General features: G+C 46.9%; 1 protein-coding gene across 2 annotated transcripts; it reads right to left on the bottom strand.

Moving 5' to 3' along the window:
* Nucleotides 1-1,256: 1,256 nt before the first annotated feature.
* LOC121579754 (calcitonin gene-related peptide-receptor component protein) lies at nt 1,257-3,301 on the bottom strand. 2 transcript variants are annotated; one of them, XM_041894616.1, is made up of 6 exons: nt 3,213-3,301; nt 2,354-2,390; nt 2,151-2,249; nt 1,849-1,943; nt 1,647-1,704; nt 1,257-1,567 (listed from the first exon to the last, which is right to left on the bottom strand). In XM_041894616.1, the coding sequence occupies exons 1-6, from the start codon at nt 3,218-3,220 to the stop codon at nt 1,421-1,423; spliced, it is 444 nt and encodes a 147-aa protein (XP_041750550.1). In that variant the 5' UTR covers nt 3,221-3,301; the 3' UTR covers nt 1,257-1,420. The 2 variants fall into 2 exon arrangements, with proteins under 2 accessions (XP_041750550.1, XP_041750549.1); XM_041894615.2 differs by lacking the exon at nt 3,213-3,301 and adding an exon at nt 3,119-3,184.
* Between the last annotated feature and the right edge of the window lie 11,523 nt (nt 3,302-14,824).

Below are 14,824 nucleotides of genomic sequence, written 5' to 3'. Positions count from 1 at the left end.
CTCTGTAGAGGACAGGGTGGGTGCTGTCAAAACCCGGTTCCCTGACTGTTCTCTCTGGACACACCAAGCTTCTGCTTAGCTAAGTTCCATTCACTGTACTATGAAAGCTAGCTATTAAAAATATTGCCTAGTCAGACCATTACTCTGTTCCAGCTGGCTGATAGACGTTATTAGATAGGTACTATTTGGTGTAGCAGAGAATTTTCAACCAACCTTAAAAAGACTGCTGATACTGCTTCAATTCCCGACTTGGAAGACAACCAATGTCTTCTAAATGGCCATGTGTCGTTGCAGGGGTTTGTTTAAGCAATAAGGCATGACGGGGTGTGGTATATGGCCAATATACCATGGCTAAGGGCTGTTCTTATGCACGACGCAACGCAGAGGTGCCTTATTGCCATTATAAAACTGGTTACCAACGTAATTAGAACAGTAAAAATACATGTTGTCATACCCGTGGTATACAGTCTCATATACCACAGCTTTCAGCCTGTCAGCATTCAGGCCTCGAACCACCCAGTTTATAATTTAGAACAGCTGTTATTAAATATAAAATTAACGTTTTGCTCCATGAAGTAATCCAATGTACGTCACCATCTTGTCCATTTAAAATCTTCTCTCATTGATTGAGACAGGTGGGTGTCCACCACAAAGTGCTGCATTTCATGACACTCGCCTGTCTCAATCAATGAGAGATTATTTGAAATAGACAAAATGGCGGCGTACACATTTTTGGATTACTTCATGGAGCAAAACGTTTATTTTATTTAATAACAGATGTTCTAAATTAAATTATAAACTGGGTGGTTCGAGGCCTGAATGCTGAGGTATATGAGACCGTATATGACTGTTCTAATTACATTGGTAACTTCATGGAGCATTTTCTAAATTCAAACAAAGCCCCTGCAACTAGACGTTGACGTTTAGGAAGACATTGATTTTCTTCCAAGTCGGGAATTTAGGAAGTTTCACCAAGTTAATGTTGGTCGGAAATGTTCTGGTTTACGCCAAACAGTACCTAACCTGTAACGGCTAATGGAGCTTCACATTAGCCCGTTGCTAACTATATGAAAGCATGTAGCACAGGAGAATGCCGACTGGAACAGAATGTATGTAAGTGCAAGTGGATTCCAGAACACACTAAGAAACAGTCCTGTAAACACAGAAGGAGTAAGAGCTGAAGTTGAACCAAGCAGTTGGGTAGGTTAGTAATGCACAGAAGAATGGGAACAGTCAAAGTAGCTTGTTACGGTCAATGGTAATATCTGACTGTATTCCATTCTGCATACTTCCATGTCCAGTCGAGAGCACCCAAATGAGCATGAAAGTGGATTTCCAGTCTTTTCTGTACACTGTTTTAACTCCTGTTCAGCTCAGGCTCCCTCCCTCAGTCACAGACAGGCTCCATCAGGGCTCGTGGCTATTGGTCAATGCCCTCTCCCATCTCTGCCTCATTGCTGGGGGCGGAGCCTTCTTGTTCTGGGTCGCCTGGGAGCACGTCTGTGACCTTCTGAATGAGCTCCTCAATCTGGTCCTCTGACAACCGCTCCTCACTCTCCTCTACCATCTACACACACACTTAGAGTTAATCTCACCCACAACAACAGAAGGAGAGAATAAAGAGTGAAGGTTAAGTGTGGTCTCACCAGTTGGATCTCTACAGCAGTCTCTGGTCTGTGGTTCAGTAGCTGCAGCTTCTCAGCCCTATGGACAAACAATACATCACTGTCAGTGTGTGTAATATGTGTCTGTATGACGTCTGTTTCAATAGCATGTAACAGTTACATTTGTGTTTGACAGATATCAGATTACACAGTGGGTGGTGTGTGTGTTTGTTTTGCCATTCACTTGGTGAGTTTGTGAGGCACCATGGTGGTAAGGAAGTTCTTGACAGTCTCTGGGTTCTGCCTGCTGCATGGAGTCGTGGACAGGTACTTCAGCGTCTAGAAAGAGAGACACAGGAGGTTAAGACACAATGTGTGTGCTGCAACCCTGTACATGAAGTTCTACTGGCTCTGCCTACAGTATGTTTGAGAGTGTGTACCCTTCATGGCATTAACCTCATACATAAAAATGTTGAGGTTCTGTGGTGTGTGGGTTACTAACCTCATACATGATGGTGTTGAGGTTCTGTGGTGTGTGTTACTAACCTCGTACATGATGGTGTTGAGGTTCTGTTGTCCAGCGCTGTGTTTGTTCTTCCCACTGTCCTTTCGCTGTTCCTTCAGATCTGTCAGGAGCTGGTAGACCTAGGAGAGAGACAGAGGAAGAGAGGGGATGCAAATACATGTAAATACAGTGATCAAAATGATGGCTAAAACACATGTAAAAACAGACAAATAATATTAATTACCTCATAGTTGCTGAGCATAGCAGCATTGGCATCCTTTCTGAAAGATAAACATGACACAGACAGTTGATTGAAAAGGACTAATATCTTACAGTGTAATGCCACGGGATTGTACTACATACTTGACTCACGCAACAAGTGGAAATGTGGAAGACCCCCTGTGCCTCCACCACCAAAACTACAGATTTATAGTGGTAATCTTTGTTGATTTGTGAGATTTCCTAAAGTCTAAAATGTCTTTTTCAAATAGTCTTGAACCAGCAGGTTAGCGTTTTTCATCATGAATCATGTTCTGGATGCAGTTCTGCAGAGTGGTCACTAGTTGGCACAGCCACAAAGTCATACAATCTGATTTCAAACCTAAACTTAACCACACTGGTAACCCTAATGCCTAACCCTAACCTTAAATTAAGACTAAAAAGTCAATTTTGACTTTGCAGCTGGCCTATCTAAGGGTGGAAATCGCTCAGTACTGCCTCCAGGACAAGACTCATGACAATAAACGTCAACCTGCGTACAGGTAGTCATCGTAGGAAAACGACCGACCCAGAAAGAAAACCATGTTATAAGACCTAGCTAGCTAATCGTACCTACTCTAGTTATTTAGTTAGAAAATAAATGACTCCATACTCATCATGATCAGGCACTTGGCATTAAGATGTAGGCCTAGCTATCATCTTTCTTATATTAATCATAATGTGTGTTGCGTGCACTGCTGAGTCTTTACAGGAAAAGCTAGCTCGATATTTCACAAGAAAAAAAACTTACACACAACAGTTACACCATTTTAACAAAAACATAAATCTATGTCGATGAAATGAGTAGCTACGATTCGTTGTAGAAATTGTCAGAAAATGCTTACACTTCCATTTAGCCAGCAACTCTTGCTTGGTCCGTTGCCAAATTTATCCGGTTGGGGAAAAAATTGCTGAGAAGATGAGTTCCTAGCCCGCAGACATTTATACAACTCCTGACATTACCGTTCTCCTAGCAGCAGGATATTATGCAGGCAGCATTATATCGTGGATTTTCTTTTTCAGAATAAGAGTTCCCTGCAAAGACATGCTCAACTTTGGGAATATATTTGTTTTAGGAGTCTAGTGCAGCATAACTGTTTTTCACAGCATTGCACCCACCTCTGAAAAAGTTAATGAATAATTTGACATATTTTTATTATTATTATTGAAAGTTTACACATTTTACACAAATACTAGTATGCTGAAAGCTATTGTTCAGGCTGTATTTAAAAAGCAATACACTTGTAATAAAATACAAATATACACTGAGTGCACAAAACATTAAGAGCACCTTCCTAGTTTGCCCTCAGAACAGCCTTTAATTTAACCTGTCTCCTCCCCTTCATTTACACTGATTGAAGTGGATTTAACAAGTGACATCAATAAGGGATAATAGCGTTCACATGGATTCACCTGGTCAGTCTATGTCATGTAAAGAGCAGATGTTCTTAATGTTTTGTACACTCAGTGTATGTTATTGGAATTACTCAATAGAGTCTGCAAAACTTTAAAGGGTTTCTTGTGCTGGGCAACAGGTTTAATACAGAGTTCTGGTGACTCCATACTCCACCAACTCCATTCACTGCAATGCAATACACGGTACATGAGATACTTATTAGCTTGTAGAGAGAGCTTTTCTACCTGTCTCAACTAAAGTGGGGTGGGAATACTCAGTATGGTCTCTACTAACCAAATATGGTGAGGGGGACTGTGTTGCACGGCCTGCTGCTGGCTTTTCACTATGGAGGGGGTGGAAAACGAAGTGCTGCTGGGTATGTGTGACACAGTCCCCCTCCAAAACTATACATATTTGGTTAGTAAAGACCCTAATGAGTATTTTCCACCCCACTTTAGCTGAGACAGGTAGAAACGTTTTCTCTCTATAGCCCAATATTCTCAACATACCAGTGACAACTTTGTATTTTTTTCTTCATTATTGGTCTGAAAAAATGTTTTTAAAACCATATTTTTTAATGTTTTCTCACAAATTACATAATTCATTTTCTTGCACAATGAAGGTGGCCATTGATTGAAATTCAATATAATTCGAATGAGTCATCCACATTGCAATGTTTTGACCTCGCCTGCTATCATCCAAAAGTACATAATCAGTACAGGTGCATCAAGCTGGGACCGAGAGACTGAAAAACAGCTTCTATCTCAAGACCATCAGACTGTTAAATAGCCTTCACTAGCACATTAGAGGCTACTGCCTTCACTACCGGTCAAAAGTTTTAGAATACCTACTCATTCAAAGGTTTTTCTTTATTTTTACTATTTTCTACATTGTAGAATAATAGTGAAGACATCAAAACTATGAAATAACACATATGGAATCATGTAGTAACCAAAAAGGTGTTAAACAAATCAAAATGTATTTTATATTTGAGATTCTTCAAATAGCCACACTTTGCCTTGATGACAGCTTTGCACACTCTTGGCATTCTCTCAACCAGCTTCTCCTGGAATGCTTTTCCAACAGTCTTGAAGGAGTTCCCACATGCTGAGCACTGCTTTTCCTTCACTCTTTTATTTGTACTTTTATTTTTTATTTCACCTTTATTTAACCAGGTAAGCCAGTGGAGAACAAGTTCTCATTTACAACTGCGACCTGGCCCAGATAAAGCAAAGCGGTGCGATAAAAACAACAACAACACAGAGTTACATATGGAATAAACAAAACGTACAGTCAATAACACAATATAAAATATATATACAGTGTGTGCAAATGTAGTAAGTTATGGAGGTAAGGCAATAAATAGGCCATAGTGCAAAATAATTACAATTTATTATTAACACTGGAGTGATAGATGTGCAGAAGATGATGTGCAAATAGAGATACTGGGGTGCAAATTTGCAAAATAAATAACAATGTAAATAACAATATGGGGATGAGGTAGTTGGGTGGGCTAATTACAGGTGCAGTGATCGGTAAGCTGATCTGACAACTGATGCGTAAAGTTAGTTAGGGAGATAAGTGTCTCCAGCTTCAGAGATTTTTGCAGTTCGTTCCAGTCATTTGCAGCAGAGAACTGGAAGGAATGGCGGCCAAAGGAGGTGTTGGCTTTGGGAATGACCAGTGAGATATACCTGCTGGAACGCATACCACGGGTGGTTGTTGCTATGGTGACCAATGATCTAAGATAAGACGGGGATTTGCCTAGAAGTGATTTATAGATGACCTGGAGCCAGTGGGTTTGGCGATGAATATGTAGTGAGGGCCAGCCAACAAGAGCGTACAGGTCACAATGGTGGGTAGTATATGGGGCTTTGGTGACAAACAGCTGGCACTGTGATAGACTACATCCAATTTGCTGAGTAGAGTTTTGGAAGCTATTTTGTAAATGACATCGCCAAAGTCAAGGATCGGTAGGATAGTCCGTTTTACGAGGGCATGTTTATTAGCATGAGTGAAGGAGGCTTTGTTGCGAAATAGGAAGCCGATTCTAGATTTAACTTTGGATTGGAGATGCTTAATGTGAGTCTGGAAGGAGAGTTTAGAGTCTAACCAGACACCTAGGTATTTGTAGTTGTCCACATATTCTAAGTCAGACCCGCCGAGAGTAGTGATTCTAGTCGGGCGGGCGGGTGCAAGCAGCGCTCGATTTTTAGTTTTACTAGCGTTTAAGAGCAGTTGGAGGCCACGAAAGGAGTGTTGTATGGCATTGAAGCTCGTTTGGAGGTTTGTTAACACAGTGTCCAATGAAGGGCCAGATGTATACAAAATGGTGTCGTCTGCGTAGAGGTGGATCTGAGAGTCACCAGCAGCAAGAACGACATCATTGATATACACAGAGAATATAGTCGGCCCGAGAATTGAGCCCTGTGGCACCCCCATAGAGACTGCCAGAGGTCCAGACAACAGGCCCTCCGATTTGACACATTGAACTCTATCTGAGAAGAAGTTGGTGAACCAGGCGAGGCAGTCATTTGAGAAACCAAGGCTATTTAGTCTGCCAATAAGAATGTGGTGATCGACAGAGTCAAAAGCCTTGGCCAGGTCGATGAAGACAGCTGCACAGTACTGTCTTTTATCGATCGCGGTTATTATATCGTTTAGGACCTTGAGCGTGGCTGAGGTGCACCCATGACCAGCTCGGAAACCAGATTGCATAGCGGAGAAGGTACGGTGGGATTCGAAATGGTCAGTGATCTGTTTGTTAACTTGGCTTTCAAATACTTTCGAAAGGCAGGGCAGGATGGATATAGGTCTGTAACAGTTTGGATCTAGAGTGTCACCCCCTTTGAAGAGGGGGATGACCGCGGCAGCTTTCCAATCTCTGGGGATCTCAGACTATACGAAAGAGAGGTTGAACAGGCTAGTAATATGGGTTGCAACAATTTCGGCGGCTGATTTTAGAAAGAAAGGGTCCAGATTGTCTAGCTCTGCGGTCCGACTGATCCCAAACCATTTCAATTTGGTTGAGGTCGGGGGACTGTGGAGGCCAGGTCATCTGATGCAGCACTCCATCACTCTACTTCTTGGTAAAATAGCCCTTACACAGCCTGGAGGTGTGTTGGGTCATTGTCCTGTTGAAAAACAAATGATAGTCCCACTAAGCCTAAACCAGATGGGATGGCGTATCCCTGCAGAATGCTGTGGTAGTCATGCTGGTTAAGTGTGCTTTGAATTCTAAATTAATCACAGACAGTGTCACCAGCAAAGCACCCCCACACCATCTGATGTGGAAAATAATCACTATACTTTATTAAAAATCAAAGTTCTTCCAGAGTTTTTGTAGAATCTTTATTACAATTCAACAAAGCCGGGCTGGTCTGTAGAGTAGCCTCCCCTCTCTCTCTCTCCTCCCCGTATATATAGTCCCATTCACATCCCTCCTAGCTCAAAGCCCCTCCCTCTTGGGTTCTCCTTCCATTATCTTCAGTTTCCCGCTCTCTACCGCTCCGCCCACTCCCTTCGTCTATGATAGCGGCTTAATTTGACTGTCATTTCATTTTAGAAACAATATTATTACAATCAATCACACCCTTGTCATGCAAAAACAATCATGTTCAGTTTTAAACTCTGTTCAACCCTGGCTCACCCTGGCTTGACCTGAAGATTGATTGTTGGACATGACAGGTCCACACTCAACCTCTCAAACGTACACAAACCCACTCCTCTTCTTCCCTCCCGTCATGCTGTAATTACTCATGACTAGTCTAAACTCTGTTAAACTCTGGCGCCGCACTTTGTTTGAGAAAATATGCATTAGGCAACAGTCTGGTTTCAGTCTCTGATAAGGTAGGACAGCCATGGATTAGGTAAGAGCGAGCAATTTGACCCTAGGTCAGATCCCCACTTCACACACACACACATACACACACAGTGAAATGAACCAATTAAGTTATTGCCTAGCAACAGAGATTTCTAACTATATGTTCGTGAATCACTAAAAAATCCACCTCACATCACACCTCCTCCTCCATGCTTTATGGTGGGAAATACACATGCGGAGATCATCCGTTCACCCATATGCGCCTCACAAAGACATGCCGGTTGGAACCAAAAATCTCAAATTTGGACTCCAGACCAAAGGACACATTTCCATCGGTCTAATGTCCATTGCTTGTGTTTCTTGGCCCAAGCAGGTCTCTTCTTATTATTGGTGTCCTTTAGTAGTGGTTTCTTTGCAGCAATTCGACCATGAAGGCCTGATTCACACAGTCTCCTCTGAACAGATGATGTTGAGATGTGTCTGTTACTTGAACTCTGTGAAGCATTTATTTGGGCTGCAATTTCTGAGGCTGGTAACTCTAATGAACTTAACCTCTGCAGCAGAGGTAACTCTAGGTCTTCCATTCCTGTGGTGGTCCTCATGAGAGCCAGTTTCATCATAGTGCTTGATGGTTTTTGCGACTGCACTTGAAGAAACTTTCAAAGTTCTTGAAATGTTCCGTATTGACTGACCTTCATGTCTTAAAGTAATGATGGACTGTCGTTTCTCTTTGCTTATTTGAGCTGTTCTTGCCATAATATGGACTTGGTCTTTTACCAAATAGGGCTATCTTCTGTATACCCCCCTTACCTTGTCACAACACAACTGATTGGCTCAAACGCATTAAGAAGGAAAGAAATTCCACAAATTAGGCACACCTGTTAATTGAAATGCATTCCAGGTGACTACCTCATGAAGCTGGTTGAGAGAATGCCAAGAGTGTGCAAAGCTGTCTTCAAGGCAAAGGGTGGCTATTTGAAGAATCTCAAATATAAAATATGTTTTGATTTGTTTAACACTTTTTTGGTTACTCCATGATTCCATATGTGTTATTTCATAGTTTTGATGTCTTCACTATTATTCTACAATGTTGAAAATAGTAAAAATAAAGAAAAACCCTTGAATGAGTAGGTGTTTTAAAACGTTTGACCGGTAGTGTATATACATAGATTAGAAATCACTGGACACTTTAATAAATGGAACACTAGTCACTTTAATAATGTTTACATATCTTGCATTGCTCATCTCATATGTATATACTGTAATGACCCAGCTGGGTCATAAAGTAAAAGAGAGACGGGCACCAGGTGTACAGGCAGAACACAGGTTTATTCCTAAATGGGCTATTGTTCAGGCCACAACCCACGCCGCTAAACCTCGAACATACACAAATAGAACATGTCAAATCAAGGGTCCCGAACCGAAGAAAAAAATATGAGCCCGTAACCCCTATTTAATCATTCCCAAAATCCCGCGGGATTACCCATCATACCCCCCAACCTTTCCATCTGTCCCGGCATATTTAACCCCTGCTAGTACCCATGAGAACGATAACACATCCATGAACACAGAACACAATACAGGGTCGTTACATAGCCCCCTCCTTTCTAAACCCTAGCCCCTAGGGTTACAAAACAAAATCCTTAAAACGACCCGGAGGTCGCATCAGTCTCTTGTGCCTCCCCTTGACTCCCACTGGTGGACCCCCAGAACACTCATCTGCCCCAATGTCATTTCCAGCACCCCCGAAGAGGCAGCCCCGTCCCAGGCTCAGCTTGCATTATAGTCTCCTCGCTAGACTGTCCCCGTGTGCTCACATCAGAGTCCTCACTTCCATTCCCTACCGTTTTCCTCCCTCTGTAGGGCGCCAATCGGTCCCGGTGGACCACCACCTTCCTGCCCCGTGGGGAACCTCCACCCGGTACGTCACCTCCCCCACTCTCTCTATCACCAGGCACGGCCCCACCCAGGCACTGTCCAACTTTGGGCACCGCCCCTTCTTGCGCGTGGGGTTGTGAAGCCACACTCGTTCTCCCGCTCCAAAGTGCCTCCCCTTAGCGCGTGAGTCATAGTGGCGCTTTTGGCGCATTCCTGCGTTCTCGAGTTGCTCTCTTGCGAAGGTGTGAGCCGCTTCTAACCGGTTCTGCAGTCGACGAACATAGTTCGGGCCAGGCAAAACCCCGTCGTCGTTATCAGGAGGGTGGCCAAACGTCAGTTCGGCTGGGGTGCGCAACTCACGACCTAACATTAGTAGCGCTGGGGAGCACGCAGTCGATTCCTGAACAGCCGACCTACATGCCATGAGAATAAACGGTAAGTGGGTGTCCCAATCTCTCTGGTGTTTTGAGGTAACGATAGCCAGCTGTTGTGCTAATGTTCTGTTAAATCTTTCCACCAGCCCATCACTCTGGGGATGAAGCGGAGTAGTGCGCGTCTTCTCCGCGCCTAACCGTCTACACAACTCTGAGAACACCCGTGACTCAAAGTTTCTCTCCTGGTCGCTGTGTATAGACTGTGGCACCCCGAACCGACTGATTATTCCCCCTACCAATGCATCAGCTACTGTTTCTGCCTCCTGGTCTGGGAGAGCGTAAGCCTCTGGCCACTTGGTGAAGTAGTCCATAGCAGTTAGAATCCACCTGTTACCGCTGTCTGTGATTGGAAACGGTCCAACTATGTCTACCCCCAGTCTCTCCATGGGCTCCCCTACTGGGAATTGTTGTAGGAGGGCGTGTGACTGACCTGGAGGTCCTTTCTTAGCAGCACACTCATCGCACTGCCTGCAAAAGTCCTCCACATCCCTCCTGTGCCTGGCCCAATAGAAGCCTTTACGTACGCGCTTTAACGTTTTGGAGACCCCAAAATGCCCTGCGCCTACTCCCCGTGAAGCTGCTGTAACACGCTCCCTTGCAGCCTTTTGGGAACCACTACCTGCCACGTCATTTCTCCAGTAGCTGGCTTTTTCCACCCCTCTGGAGCACTCCCTCAGCCACTCTAAGGACTGAGAATTTAGCCCAGAGTCCTTTGGTGACTGGTGATAGAGGGGCTACTTCCCCCCATGGCGGTCGTCTTCTCTCTTCCACCCACCCCAGCACAGGACGCAGCTCTGCGTCCCTCCTCCTGGCGACGCCTCCACTCCCCGACGTCCACAGCCTCAAGCTCCCGGCACTCTGTCACCCTCAGCTGACTCACCGTGGCGGTGACTCCCTCCTCCATGCACAGTTCCCTCTCTCGCTCCACCCGTTTGGCGCAGTACCCACAGCCGTCCTCAGCACACGGGCGGCGGGACAAGGCGTCTGCATTGCTGTGGCGAAGGCCGGCCCTGTGCTCCACCTGGAAGTCGTAGGGTTGCAGCTCCTCCAACCAGCGGGCGATCTGACCCTCTGGCTCCTTGAAGGAGAGAAGCCACTGCAGGGCGGAGTGATCCGTCCGCACCACAAACGGCAGGCCCCCAGGTAGTACTTGAAATGGCGTACTGCTGCCACGACAGCCAAAAGCTCCCTCCTTGTCACGCAGTAGCGTTTTCAGCCTTATCAAAAGTTCTGCTGTAATAAGCTACTACGTGCTCCCGTCAGAACCACGCTGAGCCAGCACGGCCCCAAAGCCCTCATTGCTTGCATCGGTGTCCAGAATAAACGGACGGTTTGGGTCTGGTGAGGACAGGACAGGGGCCTCCACCAGGGCACGTTTGAGGGCCTCAAACGCCCGCTGGTGCTCTTCGGTCCACTGAAAGACAGTGTCCTTCTTGAGAAGGTGGTTCAAAGGAGCTGCTATCCCCGCAAACCCTTTCACAAACCTACGATAGTAGGATGCCAGACCCAGGAAGCTCTTAACCTCTTTTTTTTCCTTTGGAATTGGCCACCCCCTCACAGCCTCCACTTTGTCTGGCAACGTGCTGATACCCTCACCACCCAGCTGATGACCCAGGAACGCCAACTCCCTTTGCATGAAATGGCACTTTTCCGGGTGTAATTTTAGCCCCGCCCCGAGATCCTCTCCAGCACTCGCCTAAGTGCCCCCAGTGCCCCCCTCAAACGACGTGCCGTGTACCAATATGTCGTCTAGGTACACGACACACTCGTCTCTCGGAACCCCCGCCAGCACTCTGTCCATGAGCCTCTCAAAGGTGGCAGGAGCATTACAAAGCCCGAAGCACAGCACCTTGAACTGCCAATGGCCCCTATCCGTGGAGAAGGCCGTTTCCACGTGCCCCAGGCGAGAGGGGCACCTGCCAGTAGCCACTGCGCAGATCAAGGGAAGAGAACCACGAGGACCCTCTGACGTGGTCTAGCGACTCATCGATCCTCGGTATGGGGTAAGAGTCTTTAATGGTGACAGAATTTAGGCCCCTGTAGTCCGCACAAAACCTAAGTTTACCCCCTTTCTTAGGCACCATGACGACCGGCGCGGACCACGGGCTGTCTGATGGCTCAATGAAATCGCCCGCAACATGTCAGCAATAGCTGTGGCTGCTGCTTCCCCTCTTGGCAAGGGGAATGCGACGGGGCCGAATTTTAATGGGTTGGTTGTCCCCAGTGTCGATGTCGTGCTGAACCAGGTGCGTTTGCCCTACCTCATCTTCCCCCCAAGCGAAGCTATCTTTAAAGTCAAACAGCAGCTGCTTTAATTGTCTCTGTTGTCCCTCGTCCAGACCTTGACAGTTTTTCAGCCACACAGCCTCAACGGCGTCGATAACTTCCTCCTTCCCCCGTCGGGCTGATGGGGTGAAGGAGCCAGTGTGTTTTGGGCTACTGGGATGCCTGTGCTTGCACCATTATGGGGAGTGAAGGTCGTTGCCGCCGGAGACAGCTGCTGGGATGGAACAACGACCAAGGGAGCAGCCGGGACGACCAGTGGAGTTTCGGCAAGCTTGGAGGAAGACGGAGGGACAGCCCTGCCCCCCTGCTGGCCCTCCCGTAGGCGACATTCCCACTGTGGGCCCCCCGACAGCCTCAAAGTGCCCGAAGCTAAGTCCAACTGAGCCCCACAGCTTTTCAAAAAGTCCATTCCTAGTATACAGGGGTCCTGTACCGCTGCTACCCACACCGGACACCCCACAGTTCTCCCCCCACAGTCACAGACACCCGACACTTCCCTAACATGGGGGCTAGCTCCCCGTGACAGTCCGTAGCTGGACAAAGGTCGGCTCCACCCGCACCCCAACAGGTAGTATGTCTGGTCTCACCAGGGTTACTGTAGAGCCCGTGTCGACCAGGGCCAAACATTCCACCCCCTCTACCTTGACGATGACATTGCAGAAGTCCCCAATGGTGGTACGTCCCACCACAACTACCGGACTAGGAAACACGGTGGCCGCTACACCCTGGGGAAGCAGGTCCCCACCCTCTTGCCTGCACTGCTGGGTACATCTTCTGCTTACTGTGGGTTCGGGGGCGGAGGAATGGGCCCGCGCTGCCCCCTGCGCGAGAACCCGCTGTCGTTTCCCTGTTGACTGGAGAATCTGCCACACTCCCGCTGAATGTGGCCAGTCTGGCCACAACCCCAGCAGACAATGGAAGTTGAGCTGACACTGCGATGTTGTCTGGAGCCCTTCTCAATGACAAGCGAAGCGGTCTTGACTAACCCTCCCAACTCGTCGACCCACTCTGGTTTGGTGACCCCCAGCACCCCGGCCGCCGCTGCTCTCACCTCTGGTTGACTGGCAACTTCCACTCTCACTCCCTCACCCCAGATCAGCTCCCTCTTCCTGGCTATCTCCACTGCAGCCCGCAGAGATGCTGGGTCCGACATCTGCACATGCTTACCCAGTTCGGTGGAGGAGAGCGCTCTAATGAAACTGTCCCGTGCCAGCTCGTCTTGCACCCCAATCGACATATTTGCATAAGCCCGCCTGGTCAGGCTCAGAATATCACTTGCCAACGCCTTTAATGATTCCCCCTGAAGTCTCTTTTTGTTATTCAGTTCAATCCGCAGCATGTTGGGCTGTGCATCGCTGCCGAAACGGCCCCCAATGCCTCCACTAGCGCACCGTAGTCGCCCCTCTCGTCCGGGGCTAGCGTTAGCAGGCATTCCGACGCCTCCTCTGACAGGCTCAGGGCAAGCTGTAACCCTTTCGTCTCGTCAGACCACCTCCCGGCTCTAGCCAACAACTCGAATTGAGTGAAAAAAAACTTCCCATTTACCTTGTCCATTGAACTTTGGAAGTTTAGCCGCTACCGTGGCTAATGGCAATAGGGCGCTGCCATCTCTGTTTACATAAGGAGGTCCAGCCATTTCCGCACGCGGTGACGTCGATATCTCCGTCGCCGTGACGTCTGTTCTGGTCGAGCGGTTTGAAGGAAAACCCGCCCGTTCTGCCATCTTGCTGACTGACAATTTAACTGCCGCCATGTGGCTCTCCAGCTCTTCTACAGCCGTCCTCGCCTGACCCTCCCGACCGGGTACACCCGAGCCCCCAACGGCCACTTTGTCCGACTCTTCCTTAACTTTCCGCCTCGCCCCGATCATCCTGACCGTAGATGCGAGTCACGCTAAAGCTAACCACGGCCTATACTGAAACAGCTAACTCGCCTAATCTCGATCTATCCCGTTGTTCGAAAGCACTTCTGACACCAATGTAATGACCCAGCTGGGTCATAAAGTAAAAGAGAGACGGGCACCAGGTGTACAGGCAGAACACAGGTTTATTCCTAAATGGGCTATTGTTCAGGCCACAACCCACGCCGCTAAACCTCGAACATACACAAATAGAACATGTCAAATCAAGGGTCCCGAACCGAAGAAAAAAATATGAGCCCGTAACCCCTATTTAATCATTCCCAAAATCCCGCGGGATTACCCATCATACCCCCCAACCTTTCCATCTGTCCCGGCATATTTAACCCCTGCTAGTACCCATGAGAACGATAACACATCCATGAACACAGAACACAATACAGGGTCGTTACAATACTGTAGTCTATAATATTCTACTGTATTTTAGTCAATGCCACTCTGACATTGCTCGTCCATATATTTATATATTCTTAATTCCATTGCTTTACTTAGATTTGTGTGTATTGGGTATATGTTGTGAAATTGTTAGATATTACTTGTTAGATATTACTGCACTGTCGGAGCTAGAAACACAAGCATTTCGCTACACTCGCAATAAACATCTGCTAAACACGTGAATGTGACCAATGACATTTGATTTGATTTGAAATGCAGGGTTTTATTTTGAAGGTTTCAACATTACCATGCAAAAGTGACGTAATTGTTTGTGCTGCTGGCAGTAT

Source organism: Coregonus clupeaformis, chromosome 13, assembly GCF_020615455.1.
Source record: "Coregonus clupeaformis isolate EN_2021a chromosome 13, ASM2061545v1, whole genome shotgun sequence".
NCBI lineage: Eukaryota > Metazoa > Chordata > Actinopteri > Salmoniformes > Salmonidae > Coregonus > Coregonus clupeaformis.
This window is presented reverse-complemented; position numbering and strand designations above follow the sequence as displayed.

Bases quoted from the DNA above. Each gene is read 5' to 3' on its own strand.
- LOC121579754 (XM_041894615.2), bottom strand. From the start codon at position 3,150: ATGTTTTTGTTAAAATGGTGTAACTGTTGTGT. The intron at 1,944-2,150 runs GTTAGTAACACA...CTCTCTTTCTAG, and splicing joins TCAACACCATCATGTACGAG to ACGCTGAAGTACCTGTCCAC. The intron at 1,705-1,848 runs GTGAATGGCAAA...GTTTGTCCATAG, and splicing joins GTGCCTCACAAACTCACCAA to GGCTGAGAAGCTGCAGCTAC.